Genomic DNA, 17,210 nt, shown 5'->3' with positions numbered 1-17,210 from the left:
GGTGCAGGTGAACTCCAAAATCTGTGTGGAGCGATACTTCTGGTTTTATCTGAAACATCTCCACATGAAATATAAACAGTTATTATCTCCAGCACTAATTCTTTATGGGAATGATGTACAAAGATCTGTTTGAAATACCAAAAAGCTCCTTTTTCACCTGAATTTCACTAAATACTAGAGTTTAATTAGTAACACATGCTATTACAAGTCAACATTAAGTTAGGAAGCCACTCCATTTAGCACTTGATCTGAGATTTTAATAGCATGTCTCCTGCAAATCTTAAAGGGATTAATGATATTTTATTGTGGGTTCACAGTTTGTGGTAAACATGCTGTCACTGTGCTCCAGGAGAAGGGTTTCTCCCTTCTTTACAGGCGATTTCCAGCTGTTTAGTAGTTTAGTTAGTCTCTTTTGAGACCTGGGTTAATGCTTATCCCTCTCCACCCCTTGGCACCAGGTTGTTCATCTTGCTGCTTTTGACAGATCTGATTGGTGTGTTCCCTTCCTACGCTCTCGGTGTGGAAGAGCAAGCATTGATTTTGTTGTTGAATGTGCTGAAGATCCAGTCCCCTCTTCTGACAGATACTGTGCCCTCAAACCACTTGTCACTCCAGCCTTCCCTGGATCTCCCTGACTCCTGCTTCTGTCTTCTCCGGGGCTGTCATGTCTCTGGTTAGAGCGTGCTTGGCCTGCATGCCAGCGGCAGCATGCGGAGAGTGAACATCGCTCATTGAGGGCATAAGGGAGGGGGAGAGCTCCCTTTTAAACTCTGCTCTCCACAGATTTTTGTAACTGCGTATATAAACCAGTTCATTTTGTATGTTTTCGAAGCAGACTCAAACCAATTTCAGCATTCCTGCTTTCCTGGTTCTCCACCTCTCATATGTCAAATATTTCCTTTATATTTCATAGAATCACATAATGGGTTGGGTTGGAAGCGGCCTTAAAGGCAGTTTCACCCCCCTGCCTTCCACTGGACCAGGTTGTTCAAAGCCCCATCCAACCTGGCCTGTTTCTGTGTATTTTGGATGTACTCGTTTCTTCTGAGAGGGCTAAACCCATGGAGTTTGTATCAAGCAATGGACTCCTTCAAACTGCACTCCCTCCCATCTGTCTGTGCCTGTGAGTTGTCAGCTCTCTCTGTCCTCTGCCCTAGCTATGATGCTGTTATCTTATTCCTGTGGTTTTTGTTTGTTTCCACTTTCTGGCTACCTGGCCAAGATGTATTTGCTTGCTAGGGCCCTTTTCTGTTTCGCCTGCTCCCATTTGTCTATTTTCTCCTAGACTGACTTGCCCTGGTGTGTTTTTCTGTTTGGGTTGTTCTGTTTGTGATGGATAATAGGAGAAATAATGTATCATTTCTAGAAAAAGCTGGATCTTGCTCCCTTTGCAGGCTGTTCATCTGCTCCTGTCACAAGTTGCCTTTTTCTTCCTCTAATGATTTTGATTCCTTGCCTTGCTTTTTAAACCTCTTGAACTTCTTCTGGAACATAATTACCTAAACTATTTGATTAATTTTTCCACTGTAATAAGTAGCCATTTGAGACAAAATGACTACTGTGGTAATGGGTTATTTCTTTGATCACCCTGAAGATTAACCCTGAGTTATTTTTGCGCTGGTAGCAGCGTTCAAACTTGATTTTAGGCTGATTATAAAGCCCATAATGCTGAAATTCATCATATTTTCCATCAGTTTATGTATAGTTCTTTCATATAGAATCCCAGACTGGTTTGGGTTGGAAGGGACCTTCAAGCTCATACAGTTCCAACCCCCTGCCATGGGGAGGGACACCTTACACTAGACCAGGTTGCTCCAAGCCCCGTCCAGCCCGGCCTTGAACACTGCCAGGGATTGGGCAGTACAGCTCTGGGCAACCTGTGCCAGCTCCTCAGCATCCTCACTGGGAAGAACTTATCCCTAATGTTTAATGTAAATCTACCCTCTGCCAGCAAAGTATCTTGTACAGAAAAAAGCTTGTATGTTGCTGCTGTCTGTAAAAATGGAGAATGGTGGTGCTTGGGAAGTTGTCCTGCTCAGCAGTGGGTAATCCCGTTGTTTCGTGAAGGGAGCAGCCTGGGACAGGGACTTCCAACGGGATAGCTGGACCGTTGCTAATGCTGTTCCTGGTAGCTCCCCTCAGGTCAGCTTTGTTTGCAGCTGTTATAAATCCACAGAAGTGACTTCCTGCCATTTGCTTCAGGTGGCTAAAAATGTAGAAGGCAGATTTCTAAAGTAGTGCCAATGCATTTTTTTCTAGACAAGTACTTCTGTTTGCTAATAAAGGCTAGTTCTGTCGGTGGTGGGTTTTTGGTTTTTCTAATTCATGGACCCATTTTTCAGACTGGAAAATGAGCAGGAATTTTCTAAATCCAGTCTTGTGCCAGTTATGTAGCACTTGTAAATATGTCATATACTTTAAACTGCTGTTGAATAAGTCTTTGCTTGCTGTGTTGCTTGGTTTTGTTCTGGTTTTATTTGTTTGTTTTTCATCCTCAGAATCAATTGATGGAAATGATGGATAATGTAAGCAATTGTACCTAAATGCTTACAATTTTTCAGTGAATTCCTTTCCCTCAGAATTGTACTTCTTGAGTCTGACAGTGAAAACCATCTAAAAACCCTCTTCCCTATTGTGTAGTGAGGTCCATTGTTAGGAGAAAGACTCATGTTGAGAAGAGTAGAAAATTCTAATATTGTGTATGAGTATGTTTAGAATTTTCTCAGGGTGTACACACAAAGTATATTCATAAAACTGATAAAATAGGGTCTCTTTGTGCACTTTTATTATACAGGAGGTGTAGATTTGTAACTTTTTTTTTTAACTAATGAAATTGTCTTGCAGCTAAAAGGACAACTGAGTATGAAATCAATTTGGACATGCTTTTCAGTGTAGCATTTCTTAGTTCTGTGCTGATTAGATGGGAGCATTAATACGTTACAGGTTGCAGCTGTAGCAAAATGTCAATTTGTTTTCTTCCCCAAGACCACGTCTCATCATCTAAGTGTTGTCTATTTGCACATTGCGGAAAAATGTAGAATTGGATTGCTCCCCATGATCCCCTTAACCCTAGGGCAGTACATGTTTTTGAAAAGTAAGTTGATGATTGTCTAGCAGGATGAAAACTCTGCTAGAAGGACATGGTAGGGTGATTTTATACAGGACTTTGTGCACAAATTGTGTGAATTAAACACCATTGTGTACTTGTGTTGGTGATGACAAGCTCTTCCCCTTGAGCTTGATATTTAACCAGTAACTTTAAGGGTGTATTTTGTTTAGCTGCCTTGTTGGTAACCGAAATGAAGCATAATTTGAGTCAGTTTTAGAAGTCTGGCAGTAATAAACAGGTTGCCCTGTGGCCACTCGGACAGGACCCACAGCTATCACGAGCTAAGCAAGGTTGAGACAACTCAGTCCTTAATTGTTGGCTTATCTGAAAAAGCTGCATAAAATAGATGAGGTTCTCTTCTAAGTCTGAATTGATGCTGTGTCCCAGAGATCTAAAGTCTTGTTTTATACTTGCCATCATATCAGAAAGTCTGTCTTTCAGGTGAGAGATAAAACTGCGTGTGTGACTGATAACCTCCTGCCTCTTTACCCCTACCCTACACACTCTTGTTCAAATCCTGCCCCCTTTCTGTGTGTTTAATTCACTTCCATAATTGACAGCATCTGTAATTTTAAGGAGCTGCCACATAGTAGAGGGTTCCAGCCATTAACTAAAACTTGCATTTCTGGCAGCACAAAGACAGCTCAAGAAGAGCATTTAAGGCCAGGAGAGGAAAAATCCAGGGACTGCAGCAGATATGGTACATCTCGACTGAAATTTCCTTTGTATAAGAGCATTGTTCGACCTATTACAAGTCTACACTGGTGTATAGGTTTTTCCTTTTTGTTTGTATTTATTTAATGCTCAGATGAGAGACAGTCTTCTGTTGTGAGGTTTGTGTTTGTTCATTTGACTTGCTTTTGGTTTCATCTGTTTGTGCTTGTGGTTAAAATGAGTGTGTCAGGTTCTTGAGGGACATGAATTTTCAGAGCCTGAGTCAGCTGCCTTCTTTACTTGCTCTTCCCTGCCCTTTATTTTCTTCTGTTGCTTCCTAATAACCATAGTTTATACTTCTCATATTTGCATGGAGCTGCTGTTGGAGCTTTCTGCAGTGCTGCAGTGTCTCCATACGCTTGCCTTCATTGATCTGTTTTCTGTCTGACATACTGATGACAATTATTGAATGTCCTTGCGTCGTTGCAGCTCCAGCTTAATTCTTCTGTGTCTTGTTTTTCTATCGTGGTGTCAGTTGATATGTTTTCCGGCCAAACAAGGAGCTCAGGCTTTTGGTTTTTTTTTTAGGATTTGTATAGATTGATTACAGTCTATCATTGTTATATTTTCTTCTGTATAAATTTGTGTTTAATGGGCGCTTCCATCCCAGAATTATTTCTGCATTATTGTACGTAGGTAATAGTTGTTGGGATGGTGGTGATTAAATTGAAAAAATGTTTTTTCCCCTGGTTTTATGAGACTTTCTTGTTTCCAAGTGACTAATTTTATTCTATAATGATGCATTGTTGTGTGACTTGTGGCTTTTTGTATTGTGTTGCTTTTCCAGTGGTTTCTAATTAATACCCATAATACTGAGTACCATACAGCTTGTCCTTGTTGAATGTTGAGATAAGTTGTTGTTTTATACCCTGGAGTAGTGACACAAAGCTATTAACCTTTACCTTGTTAGGATTTTATGAGTTTATGAGCATGTGTTTTTGAAAAAGAGAAACACAGGGTTGTTGTTTTTTTTCCTGCTATCTGAGTATGCAGGAAGACCCTGGTACAATTAGGAGTGACTTCTAAATAAATTTTTTTTAATTGGATCTGTGCTTTTGTTGGTCCCTTCTGAGGTGTGAAGAAAGGTTAATAACCTGAAATAGTTTAATTTTTCCTTCAAAAATTTGGGAAAATGAATTATTGCCTTATAACATTCTTCTAAAGATCTGTTAGGAGCCTTGGAGCATCTTAATTCTCTTAAATGCCATAACTGAGGAGCCAGCAGTCAGACAAAAATATCTTTGGTGCAGAACACCCCTTGGGCATTTAAATTGTAAGCAAAAAAAGATCCCTTGAACAATGCTTGGAAATCTATTTATGTTCCTCTTAATTACTCAGCTTCTTACTCTGTTGGCCACTGTAATGTTATTGTTTAGAGAGCCTCAAACTAGTTCCAGCAATACATGAATTGCTAATGCAGAAAGTAAACAGAAAAATAGTTAAGTGTTTGAGGCCACAATGAAATGAAAACTTTTGCTTTGGCTCTTCTCTAGGTAAAAAAAGACAAGGAGAGATTATTTTCATAGTCCTCCAAGCAAGCTTATCACATACCGCATTCTGTGCACAGAAAAATGGGAAAGGATAAAATGAAGGATGAAATTAACAGTTCACTGTGTTTAATTTCACTGACGGGTTTTTAAGGGGCAAAGTTAAAATCACAGAACACTTCGGAAGGGTCCTCTGGAGGTCGATCTGGTTCAACCCACACTCATAGCAGTGAAGTGATAACATTTTATCTTTGTCAAAAGAAGTTCAAGGAATGTGTCCTGAACATACTGTTCTTCTGGTTTCTCCACATTCTTAAAATTACATATGTGGTTTAGTCTCATGTATTTCAAAATTAAACACTTGCACAGTGAAGACAAATGTGTGCATTCTGCTTACTGGGATCTGAACTGATCTATAATTAATTGCAACGCATTATTTGTTTTCGCAAGTTTTCATGTCCCCAGAGAAGATACAGTTAAAAAAAAAAATGTAGTCTCTGCTGTTGTGTGGCTTTTTTTTAATATTTGTGTGATGCTTTTTTTTGTATAGATTTAATGTGAACAACAAAATCCTTCATCCTGAAATTGCAGAATGGTGAGTAGCATAAAATCTTTCTCTTTAAGTATTGTTGAACATACTTATGTTAGGGCAAGGGATAACTGTTTCAAACTGAAACAGGGGAAGTTCAGGTTAGACAAAAGGAAGAAGTTCTTTACTGAAAAGTGATGAGGCACTGGAATGGGTTGCCCAAAGAAGTGGTGAATGCTTCCTCCCTGGCGGTGTTCAAGGCCAGGTTGGACAAAGCCTTGGGTGACATGTTTTAGCGCGAGGTGTCCCTGCCCATGGCAGGGGGGTTGGAACTGGATGATCTTAAGGTCCTTTCCTACACTAACTATTCTATGATTCTGTTGCTTCAGAGAGCAGTTCCTCAGCTGAAGCATCCTACTTTACTAGGTTTTACTTTTAAGTTGATTTCGCCCTGTAGGGTGGAAATAATGCACGGAAGTAAAAACAGGTAAAAACACTGAAAAGTGAAGAATTTATTTATCATTCTTTAAGCATTGTGTCTGGATATAGATTTTTATAGGATGTGTTAGGAGTTAAGTCACATTCGTGTAAATATGAATTTGTATGAATAAGAAAAGAATGAGGATAATTCATAATTCATATTCTAGAACCAAAAATCAAAGGTCGATCAAAACTGTCTGAACAGGTCATATTTAATAAGGTGTTATTACTTCTCTAGAGTTTATTATAAAAGCATTAATTCTGTTGAATTATTATTAATGTAGCTATACTTTATATTTCTAGGGGAATTCTGCTGTAGCCTATCTAGAATAGACAAAATTAGAGAGTGTGGCAAAGCATAGTAGTAGCTTACAAAGCTACTGCATTTCACTAGTTTTCCTGTTCTGGTCAGCATTGTTGACTTTGTCCTCGGGATTGCTCTGTAACTAGGGCTTTCTAGTTTTCCATTTAGGAAATTAACTGAAGAAACAACACAGTGGATTTTTGTTAATGAATTAGGTTTTTATCTAAGCTTTTTCAGTATATTAATCTAGAAATGAGGAAGCAAATCCTTAGTTAAGACAGATAAAAAAATCTTAAAATACAAACATGAGAGTATACACTTTGACTACCACTGTTGTAGCTTATTGCAATATGTGTCACTACATATTATTCTTTTTAATGTTTATTATTAGCACATATGCTGAGAACAGTCTGCTCTCTTCCTTTATGTCTAATTGCCAGTTGGAAAACTGTGGAGATGTTTTGAACATCAATGTGATTTCAGAATATGTATAATTTTTAGTAGGTCACATTTCTGTTATTACAGCTATTTGTCATTGCTTGGCATGGCACAAAAATGTTGTAAAAGGAAGGTGGGAAGAGGGGAAACTTTGCTTAAACGTAGTTGCGTTATAGAGTCATTGGTGGGCCTGGAGATGTGTAGTAGTGGGACTCATTGCTTGCAAATCCTGTTGATGAGTGGAAGGGGGAAAGTCAGTGCTGCTTTGTAACACAGAAATCTCAGGGTGCCAATTTTTAAATCACGCCTGTTCTGTCCGTCGAGAATTTTGACCTTCCTTTTCCAAAACAAAGAAGTTATCGTACAGAATTGATTTCTGAATTTATCATATAGAAGTGATTTCTGAATTTAAGAGTCAAGAGCCTTTGAGGTGCAAAGTGCTGAGTAATGTAGACAGAATACAAGATTGGAAATTGCTGTGTAGGCATGTGCTTTTCAGATGCACAGATTAAACACAATTAGGTAAAGGAGGAGCATGGCAAAACCGGGTTTGGTTTGGTTTGGTTTTGTTGGGCTTTTTATTATCATTAGTGTTTAATTAGTCAAGTTCCTGTCATTACAGATATTGATAGGGAAGATCTAGAAATTTTCACACACGCTCTGAGACCCCTGATGCCATGCTACAGTGGTATACAAAACTAACCGAAAGGATAAGTCAGGTTAGAAGCTCTTCATAAAGTCTTATTTTCTTGCAGAGGTGGGTGCTCTTGAGCTGTAGTTTGTTGGTTTGGTGTAGGGCATGGTGTGAGTTTTTTTAAGGCATTGGGAACTTTCAGTTCTCATCATGTGCCCAGCAGCCAGAGGAGGATTCTCCTAGTGACCTGACAAGCTGTTTGAGAAGCAGAGGAGAGAGCTACATCTTCATCTTTAACCTGACAGTGTCATTTTCCTGCTCCTCTTGTTTGTTTGCCTTTTTGTACTCTTGTTAGCAGGAAACGACAAGGGGCAAGAAAGGTGACCTGAAGAGGGCCTGGTCTAACTTCCAGACTTTGATCTGTAGGTACAACAGCACTGCGGGGAGAGAGGTGACAGTTTTAGCTGCAGAAGCCTTTGGATTAGGGCCACAAGCTGATTCCCAAGTCAGTTTTTATTCTAGTTCCATCTACCTTACCAAGGTGCCACCTGATAAGCTTTTTTGCTCTGTGTTTTGCGTTAATGCGGGTGTTAAATCTTCTTCAGGAAACTCAGAGTTGGAGAAACATGAGGTCCATGCATCTGTCCTAAGACAGATGGAGCATTGACGCTGTAGAAAGGCAGCACTTGGAGCTGTTCATCTTGGTGTGAAGAGAATCTTTTCTGTGAATTGCAAGTGCCAGGCTGGAATTCTGATTTTGTTCTCCCTGTGATCTCACAGGGGAGAAATACTCGGTGTGTACCTTCTCTCCACTTTGCTTTCAAGGAATGGGAATTCTAAGTGGAGCCAAAGTTCATATGTGCATTCAAAAGTGTTTTAAAAGGTTTTATTGAGTTTGGTGGATTTCATTTTAAGTCAGAAGTATGTTGTGGACGGTTGTTAGGATTTAAGTGTCTGGTGAAATCACTTTGTGAATGACAGGCTATGCGTATTAAAACTTCCTAAAGTAGAAAATTTCCTTGGAATGTAAAGTTATTGACCAGGAAACTTTCTTTAGAAAGCAATAATATTTTTAGAATTAAGAATATTTTACTTTTAGGAAGATTAATTTTTGGAGGTTATATTCTAGAGTAGAAAATTGCTTCATTTAAAGCATGTGCTTGCCTGAATGAATATAATTTCAAATTCAACAAGCTCTGAACTACTCTGGTTTACCACAGTACTTGTCAGTAAAACTCCGATCTATACCATGCTGTCAAAGCTGCCAGCAAGAAGTGAAATGGCTGAGCTTTCTGAACCAGCCAGGGAGAACTGTAAACTACAGAAGGCTATTCTAGTATTGTAGTCTTCTCATAAAATACAGGGAAAATGGTTCAGTACTGGCAAGGGGCAAAGTGTTTGTGATTAAGGATCTGTTGCCTCCCTTGCTTACTCATCCTTTTTCAAGATCTCAACATTTTCTCACTTGCTATCAAACTTAAATACAAACCAAAAGGATCTGACTTTAGACAAGACTGCAGCAGGGTGTTTTCACTTTTGTTTTTTTTTCAGTTGGGTGAATGTGTCTACAAACACATTTAAACACTTAAATTGTAAATTTCAGCATCTCTGTTTCAGATCTGATACTGAATGTGTACTCTAAGTATTGATTTCAGCATTTTGAAAAGAAAATGTCATCTAACAGAAGACAAAGTCAAAACTTACACGGATTATCTTCCTAGTAGTCAGAAGGAAGTATTTTTACACAAGCACTTAGAAAAATGCCCTTTTGTTGCTTTAGGATACCAGTGTCTGTTTACCATACTTGTAGTGTTAGAAGATAACATACATTGTTTTCTGCTTGCATATACTTTATTTTGCTATAACTCCAATGAAAATGGTATTCAGTAGCTCTGTGTGGAAGATTTCGTGTATTCTGTATTTTGCATTACTTTGATAGAAAGCTATATTGTTTCTTCTGGGAAAGTAATCTGTATCTTAATGTCTTAAGGTTGGGTGTATGCGCTTTGTGGTTTTAGAGGATTTTCTTATCTGTGTTGTAAACCCTAATATCTTTTTGAACTGTTTTAAGATGAACTTCGGTGTTCATGCAGCTGGCTTTCAGAATTGTACTGCAATGCTTATCCTTTGCATGTGTGCATTACTATGTTTACTGGCTTCAATACTAATTCAGTTAGCAAGTTAAAACTTGCTGAAGAGCATAAATATATCAACTATGGTAGAGAAATGTCTATAAATAAAATGTGGAAAGGTAACAGCAGGGGTGAAAAGGGGTGAAGACAAGGCAGGACTGTGGAGTCTGTCTGCATGGGTAGCATCTGTATTTACTAGGTGGTCTGTAAGCATAATGTTTCCAGAAGGGTAAGGAAAAATGGATGTACCCAGATATTTTCCATGCATGGCACAAAAAGCAGCCATTAAGGTTGCACACATGTACGAAAAGCAACAAAAGAAGACATCTGATAAACACTGAGCTGGTAACTGTGAACAGGTACTTCTGGCAGTATGATCAAGACTGAGTGTACCATAGTGAAGCAAACAGTTGAATTATCTTTAAGGAAAGCACTGGTTTAGGGCAATAGAGTTGAGTTACACAAATTTCAACCTCATAATTGTCTTGAATCTGTATGCTTTTGACCACTTGATCAGTGGAAAATAGATTGCACATGAAATTTGGTATCCAGCCGCTTAAAATGCCCAAACTTAATTTCAGAACTGAAATTGTACTTTGTATTGAAATGCCTCTCTTTTGTTGGATGACTGACATGCATGAAAAGACCACCTGCTCATATGGACAAGTGCAAATAAAATCACAAAGGTATGCAAAAGAATAGAATGAGAAAGAAGGAATAATTTTACACTAGTAAAATGCAGGGGGAGGGAAGTTAAAAGTTACAGGTCAGTCCTGACAGCAGGAGGCTTGTGCTTCTAATTTAACTAGAAGATCGCACTGAGTGGCTTGCCTGTTAATCCAAGAACCGCATTACATGCTGAATCTGTACATTTTCACAGTTTCAGTAGCTGGAGCCTGTAGATGGTGTGTTCCCATCAAACTATTAATGAATGCATTGAGAGTAACTGCTCCAAGAGCCATTTGTAATAGAACATTGAAGGTCACTCATGAACAAAGGTGAGACTTTCTTCCTAGCCTTATCTTGGAAGTGGGGGAAAAACATCATGAGAACTGTGGGCCACTCGTCACCCTCAAGATTGCTCTGCAGTGCTAACCAGAGTGCTTTGACTAGCAATGCTTTGAACCTGGCTTGGGAGAATGTTGCTTTTTGTGCAGTGAGATGGTGGTGAAATGCATGCCCTTCTGCTACTCAAGTCTGCTGTTGCTAATTCCGTCAGCAGCATCAGGGCAGGCAACATGGGAGCCCAGTGACGTTTTCCTTTCGGTATCCAGTGGAGTGTGAAGTTGATCGTGTTCCCTGCCTGATTATACATCCTCCCTCTCTTCCATGTTAATGGTTGGGTAGGGGGTTTTATTGGTCTCAGAATGAGTAAACATTTTCTGTAAAATGTTTTAGTGCTTGACCTTGTATAAATGAAGGTGGTGCATTGCATAAAAAGTCTGAGCCTGAGCCTGAATTTGTAAATGCAAAAAGATACCGAAAAGGTATGATCTAAAATACCTTGACCCTGAAGCCTTACAACCTAGCCCAGTAAAATAAATTCTAATACTGTTTGCACTTGCTGTTGTGTATTACTAGCAGATCCCAGTTAAGAGATCAGACAACTGAATTTTGAAACAATCTATTTTTGAGGCACTTGCAGATCAGGGATATGTACCATATATTGAAAGTAATATAAAGGCACATCAAACGAGTATTAAATTATCCTGCCTGTACATGCAATCTTCCGAAGAACAGGATTAAATAAATATATATAAGCCTTTGCTACCTCATTCTAACATGAATAGATTTGAGGTGCTATTCTTTATGTCTTGGCTGAAAGGCAGAAGCAAAAGTCTGTTTGCTCACCCCTGGTGAGCAGATTATACCATCCCAGTGCAATTTTTTCATCTCGGTGTTCATTTTAAAACCTTGTACTTCTCAATATGCATAATGATTGGTTTGTGTCATATTCCAATTGACTAAGAATGTCAATCCATTCCCCTCTACGGTATTTCTGTTTGTAAGAGCGTTTTGATTGATACTAGTATTTTTACAAAGGTACTTTTACTCTTGCCAGGGAAGTTGTGTTTGCAGGGGATTGGCTGTGCCGCATAGTAATGTGTTCCCTGTCTGTGGGAAAAGTTCTTATCACACATCAGAGGCACTGATGGCTGAGAAGCCTGTTTCTGGATTCATTAAGACAAACTACAGGAGCAGAAATACAGTAAATAGTTTTCTGCAGCAGTGTGAGTAGGAGCGTGTTACAATGACAAAGGGGTGTCTTGGTGGCTTTTTCAAAGTATAACAGTTATGGTAGTTTGTAACTACTGCAAGCTCTGGAGTGGAGATGGAGAATACAATTTAAATATTTTCATGCAATTCGATAGATGTAGTTTTGTTCTTTGTAAACAGCTAAGTACGTACTTCACGGCTGCCTTTGAGATGAGCATGAGAAATATTAGGAAATCAGTATGTGTAGCAGTGGAGAGGGTAGGTGATTTTTAATAGATGGTATGGAGCTATGCTTCCCTGTTCATGCCACACTAAACAGCTGCTTTTATTTGAAATACATGGTAGAAAGTGATACAAGTAGATAAGAGAATGTTAAATTTTTGAGATGAGTTCAGAACAGAATATCAAGGCTCATAAATAGACACAAATTCAGTATCTCATAAGGCCTGAAGAACAAGATGGAATTTTTAGGGGGTTGGCTTGTTTTTTTTCCCCCAGAAGCATATGAAAAAGAATGGACATTGTGTCTGTAATTACTGCTGCTGCAGTTTCTGAATTTCTTGTTTTGTTGTTTTTTAATACCAAACAGAAATAGCATTTTTTCATTACCACCACCCTTCTCCCCCCTCTCTCCTCTCCCTTTTTTGAGGTATTGCAACTAGGTGGGAGTTGAGGTTGTGCTAAATAGAAATTCTGGAGCTCTGGGAATTTCATTATGTAAACTAGTTTCAAGTTTTGTTTAAAAAATAAATCAAGTATGCTTGTAGAAATGTTCCTTTTGAAGTGGTGTTTGAGCCTTGGCAAAATCAAAAATACATTGCTTTTGTTCCTAATGTAATGTAGAATGAGTTGAAAAATGTTGGTTGAACCACTTGTTTATTAGCATTAAAATAATGCCCTCTGATGTTTGAAATGCTTGTGACTTCCCTTTGTAAGATTGTTTTGCTAATGCTGAATCAATGACAACAAAACTTAGCTGCCATGAATACTGTAAAAGCTCTTCGCTCCTGAGGTATACTTGATCTAATTTTATCATAGGTGATGCATTTTATTTTCAGGGGTTTTTATTTCATAATCCTTGAGCTGTGAAGTTGCAACCTAACCTGATATCTGTTCTACTTTTCTTTAAGTCGTGTGATTAAGACAGACATGGAGTTGGAAGTTCTGCGCTACACCAATAAAATCTCCAGTGAAGCTCATAAAGAGGTAATGGATCTTTTACTGATAATAATTTTTGCTCTTCCTGTAGCAGTGGTACTCAGAAATGTTCCCAGCAACCCTGAATTACTTAGTAATAAAATAATGGAAAAGCTGGATAGAAATAAGAGGATAATATCCCTCCTGTTACAGCCCAGTAATATACCTTACATTGTCCTTGAACTCACTAGTACGTTTGTGATATCTGAGAAATGAAGTGTGGTTTTGGATAAAAGCTGGAGCCTCAGCAGAAGGTGACCTTCTTGCAATGTATCTCTCCTCTATGGACAAATATCAATATAGTGATGGAGAAAGAAGAATCACAGAATCATAGAATAATTAGGTTTGGAAAGGACCTTAAAAATGTCTAGTTCCACCCCCCTGCCATGGGCAGAGATGGCTCACACTAGACCATGTTGCCTGAAGCTCTGTCCAGCCAATAGATTTGTCCAACCAAGAGATCAAGAAGATTATTCTTCTGGCCCATGTCAGCGTGTGCAGCACTGAAAAGTTTAACTTCATAGGTTACTCTCTCCAGATCCTTACAGTTCAGTCTGTAATGATTGTCAGTGTTTGATAGTGCTCCATAGGTTGTTCCTCAGAAGTAGGTATGTCCAACAGTGTAGTGCTTCACAATGCTGTTGTGTTGACACGGCAGAGTGTCAAAGACAAATCCATGCTCTCAGCAAGGCTACCCAGGTTGGATGTAGCACTATGCCAGCGGAGTCATATTGCTCTACTGGTGTTGATGACAAAATTAACTTGGGTGTTAATCCTGTACTCCATATTGTGATGCATGAGTTCTGACTGACCAGAGGGAGCTTAAGAAGAAGTAACTGATGAGGTTACTGACTCAACTGTTGTCTTTGCTTCTGCTTCTCAGATTTCTGAACTATGAAGTATAAAAATATTTTAAAGGGAATATAAAGTTAAAATTGTGAAGTCTAAGAATAGTTATTTGCATTCTTTCTGGTTGGTCCTTCATCATCCTGGAATAATCCTGTCATGTCTGAGAGAATTTCTTCATAAAGTAGCTGCCTAGAACTTTTTTTTAATACAGAAACAGGCAAAGGAATAAAACTGGTGCACATTTTCAGCAAATCCAAGAACAAAAATCAGGGTTGTGAAATAGTGTTAACTCTAGTAGTTTTCTGTTGATTCAGATTGCGAAGTATGAAAGAGTATCTCCTATTGTAGTTTATTCCAGTTCACAGTTTCGTTTTGCTGGCGTTCCATAAAAGTAAAACAAAAGAACTTTGCTGGCAAGTTCCCCAGGGCTTTAAGAATTAAGCATTGGTATTTCAAGGAGCTGCACTTCATTAGGATATAGTAGTTTGGTAATTGAACTTGCTTTTTTGCTGGAGACTACAGGCATTTATAAAAATTAAAATGAGTTTGATTTCTAATGTGGTTTTAAAATGTGGCTACTGATGTAAATTTAAATTCGGTACAGATTATATTTTTGTAATATAGGTTCCTCTGGAGATAACTCAGTCATAAGTAATAAATTTATAAATACGATATTCCCTCCTGTTATGAATGTCCCATGTTAATATGTATCTTACAGGTAATGAAGGCAGTAAAAGCAGGTATGAAAGAATACGAGATGGAGAGGTAAGAGTTCTTTTGGTACTTGTAATAAAAAGAAGAAAATCTCTCTGTAGTAGGGGTAGGAGCAATAGCTGAGGCAAAGTAGTAGCATTGATTCAGTTGAGAATGAGAGCTCATTACTGTTTGAAGACAGTTGCAATCATCTTATTATTTTGAGGTGATACTTCGTTTCAAACGTATTTGATGATGGTTGATTATTTTCTGGTGCTGGTTTATTGTAGCAAAATTCTCTTTTTAAGTTTTAGCAATTTACAGAAGCTTTACAAAATAAATGTTATTGTTTGAAGCCATCCAATAAAATGGAGTTTATGGATAAACATTGCCCTTATGGGTAAACAATGCCCCGTTGCTTAGAAGACTGCATATATGAGTGTTTAAGAACCTTATAAAAGGCTGTGTTCAGTTACATTTTGCCTGCAATTACAAGTCAGCATTACCTGTACTTAGCCTGTACAAGGAGCTCATCTCGCGAGTGCAGTGGATGTTAACTAGAGCTGTTAAGTCAATAAGAATGGAGCTTGTATCTCTTGTGTTGAAGAAAACTTGCTGTACATGCATATATAGGAAGGACTGGCTGCTCTTAACTGATATGTTAAGTGATGTGTCTAGATACAAGGAAAACATTGCCTCCTCTTTTAAGTAAATATTTACACTAGATCAGCAGCAGCTTATCATATAAAGCACAGTTTTGATCACCAAGGCCATTTGTTTTTAGCTTGCGTACTGTATTTTCAATTTGCAAAGTGTTTGCCTAATGAAGAAATAGAAAACAGCAGCCATTTCTCAGTTACTGTTGTTTCTTGATAGTAATTTTTCAAGCGTTAGAAAGCAGGCTAGTTCAGCACCCAGTGAGGGGAAAATAAAATGGTCTCAGTACTTGTCATCGGTATTTCAAGGTAGCTCAAAAAAAGAAATGATGCCCCTTACAACATATGTAATATGGAAAAAACAGTGTTGCATTTAAGCAGTTTAAATTTCTACAGACTCTGTCGGCTCATGCCCATAATTTGAATGAGCTTCAAACTGCAGCTTCATATACTGCCAGGTAATAGGGGGAAAAATTGTGGTATGCATTCCCCTGTTACCTTTATTAGTGAACCTTGTGTTTGCGTTCATTTTACACAATGCCCATGCTATATGTGCTGATAGTGAATTTTTGGTTCTGGAAGGTGATAGTAATAAAAAAATTCCATATAGCAGAGTTTGTTCTCAGGTGCTTTTAAATATCATGATTCTGGCAGTTTGGTTTAATGTCATGCAGCAAGTACATATATATATACACACATATATATATACATATATGCTCTTTTGGAAGTCTTTGTCTAACTATTTTCTCTTCAGGACTTTCATTCTTCCCTGCCTATCTTCTTCCATACACGGCAATCTTTTGAAAAGATTTATTTGTGTCTTTCAATTAAAAAAAAATAATTAGGCAACTGTCTATTAGACCTATTTAAAATTGCCTTCTGTTCTTCCATATGTCCTGATAGATTGCACTTCCTGAAAGAGTTTGAGGTTATTTCATTAATGAAAGAGGTCTTGGCAGACTACTTCTGTAGCGTCTGCCTTGGAGACTATAATTAGAACTTTAGTTTCTGTTGCTAGTGGAATCCATCCCTGCTCTGCTTCCTGTTCCCTTGTTGGTTAGGGGAAACGGGTCCTAAAAATGTAAACCTGTAATTTCCACACCTTTCTGGCAAGAAATGCATATAAATGAAGTTAGAAAGCAATCTAGGAAATCTCTACTCTGTATGCAGATCAAGCTCATCTAAGAAGGGAACTTTCAAAGACCTGAAAATAGGTAGCATCCAAAAAAAATCAGTTTTCTTTGAAATAGTAAGAGTTTGGTTTGTTGATTTTTGTTGTTTGGGGGAATTGGGAGGCTTGGTTGAGGTGTTCTGTTTGTTTTATGGGGGGTTTTTTTGGTCAACTGTGTGACAGCTTTGGTACAGCTGAAATCTAAGGGTGCAGAGAATCAGAGTTCTTAGTCTGTAGAGAATTATCTGAAGTATTCACACTTGTATTTAAAAGATCAATTAAAAGTTAATGAAGTTTTTAATTTTCTGATGTTTCTAGGGCTTCTGCTCCCTTTGTGGAAGCTTTCTGAATTGTGTGGTCCTTTCCCCAGGTGCATTTGCAGTTCCCACTTACAGCTGTGAAATTGTGAATTTTTTAAATGAGTACAGATGCCTCTGGAAATGTGGCCAATAAACCCCCCTTTCATATTGCTTCACTTCATTCTTTGACATTGTGGAGTATAGCATGTGTAGTTGGGTACAAAGCTAGGCTGACCCTATCTGCTAGGAAGAATAATGCCACAGATCTCCAAAGCAATTAAAATTTTCCATTACTACATGT

The 17,210-nt window shown here is 38.3% G+C and overlaps 1 protein-coding gene across 2 annotated transcripts in view; it reads left to right on the top strand.

Moving 5' to 3' along the window:
- The window catches only part of PEPD (peptidase D), a 141,030-nt gene that overhangs the window by 25,445 nt on the left and 98,375 nt on the right, over positions 1-17,210 (top strand). For both annotated transcript variants that reach the window (XM_062604884.1, XM_062604885.1), the window contains 3 exons: positions 5,861-5,905; positions 13,175-13,250; positions 14,809-14,855. In XM_062604884.1, coding sequence (XP_062460868.1) covers positions 5,861-5,905; positions 13,175-13,250; positions 14,809-14,855 — 168 coding nt within the window. The remainder of the gene's footprint in view (positions 1-5,860; positions 5,906-13,174; positions 13,251-14,808; positions 14,856-17,210) is intronic.

The sequence above is a fragment of the Pezoporus occidentalis genome, unplaced genomic scaffold, assembly GCF_034315485.1.
Source record: "Pezoporus occidentalis ecotype Australia unplaced genomic scaffold, CSIRO_AGI_Poc_V1 ctg89, whole genome shotgun sequence".
In the NCBI taxonomy this organism is placed as follows: domain Eukaryota; kingdom Metazoa; phylum Chordata; class Aves; order Psittaciformes; family Psittacidae; genus Pezoporus; species Pezoporus occidentalis.
The sequence above is the reverse complement of the archived record's forward strand: the minus strand, read 5'-3'. Positions and strand labels throughout refer to the sequence as shown.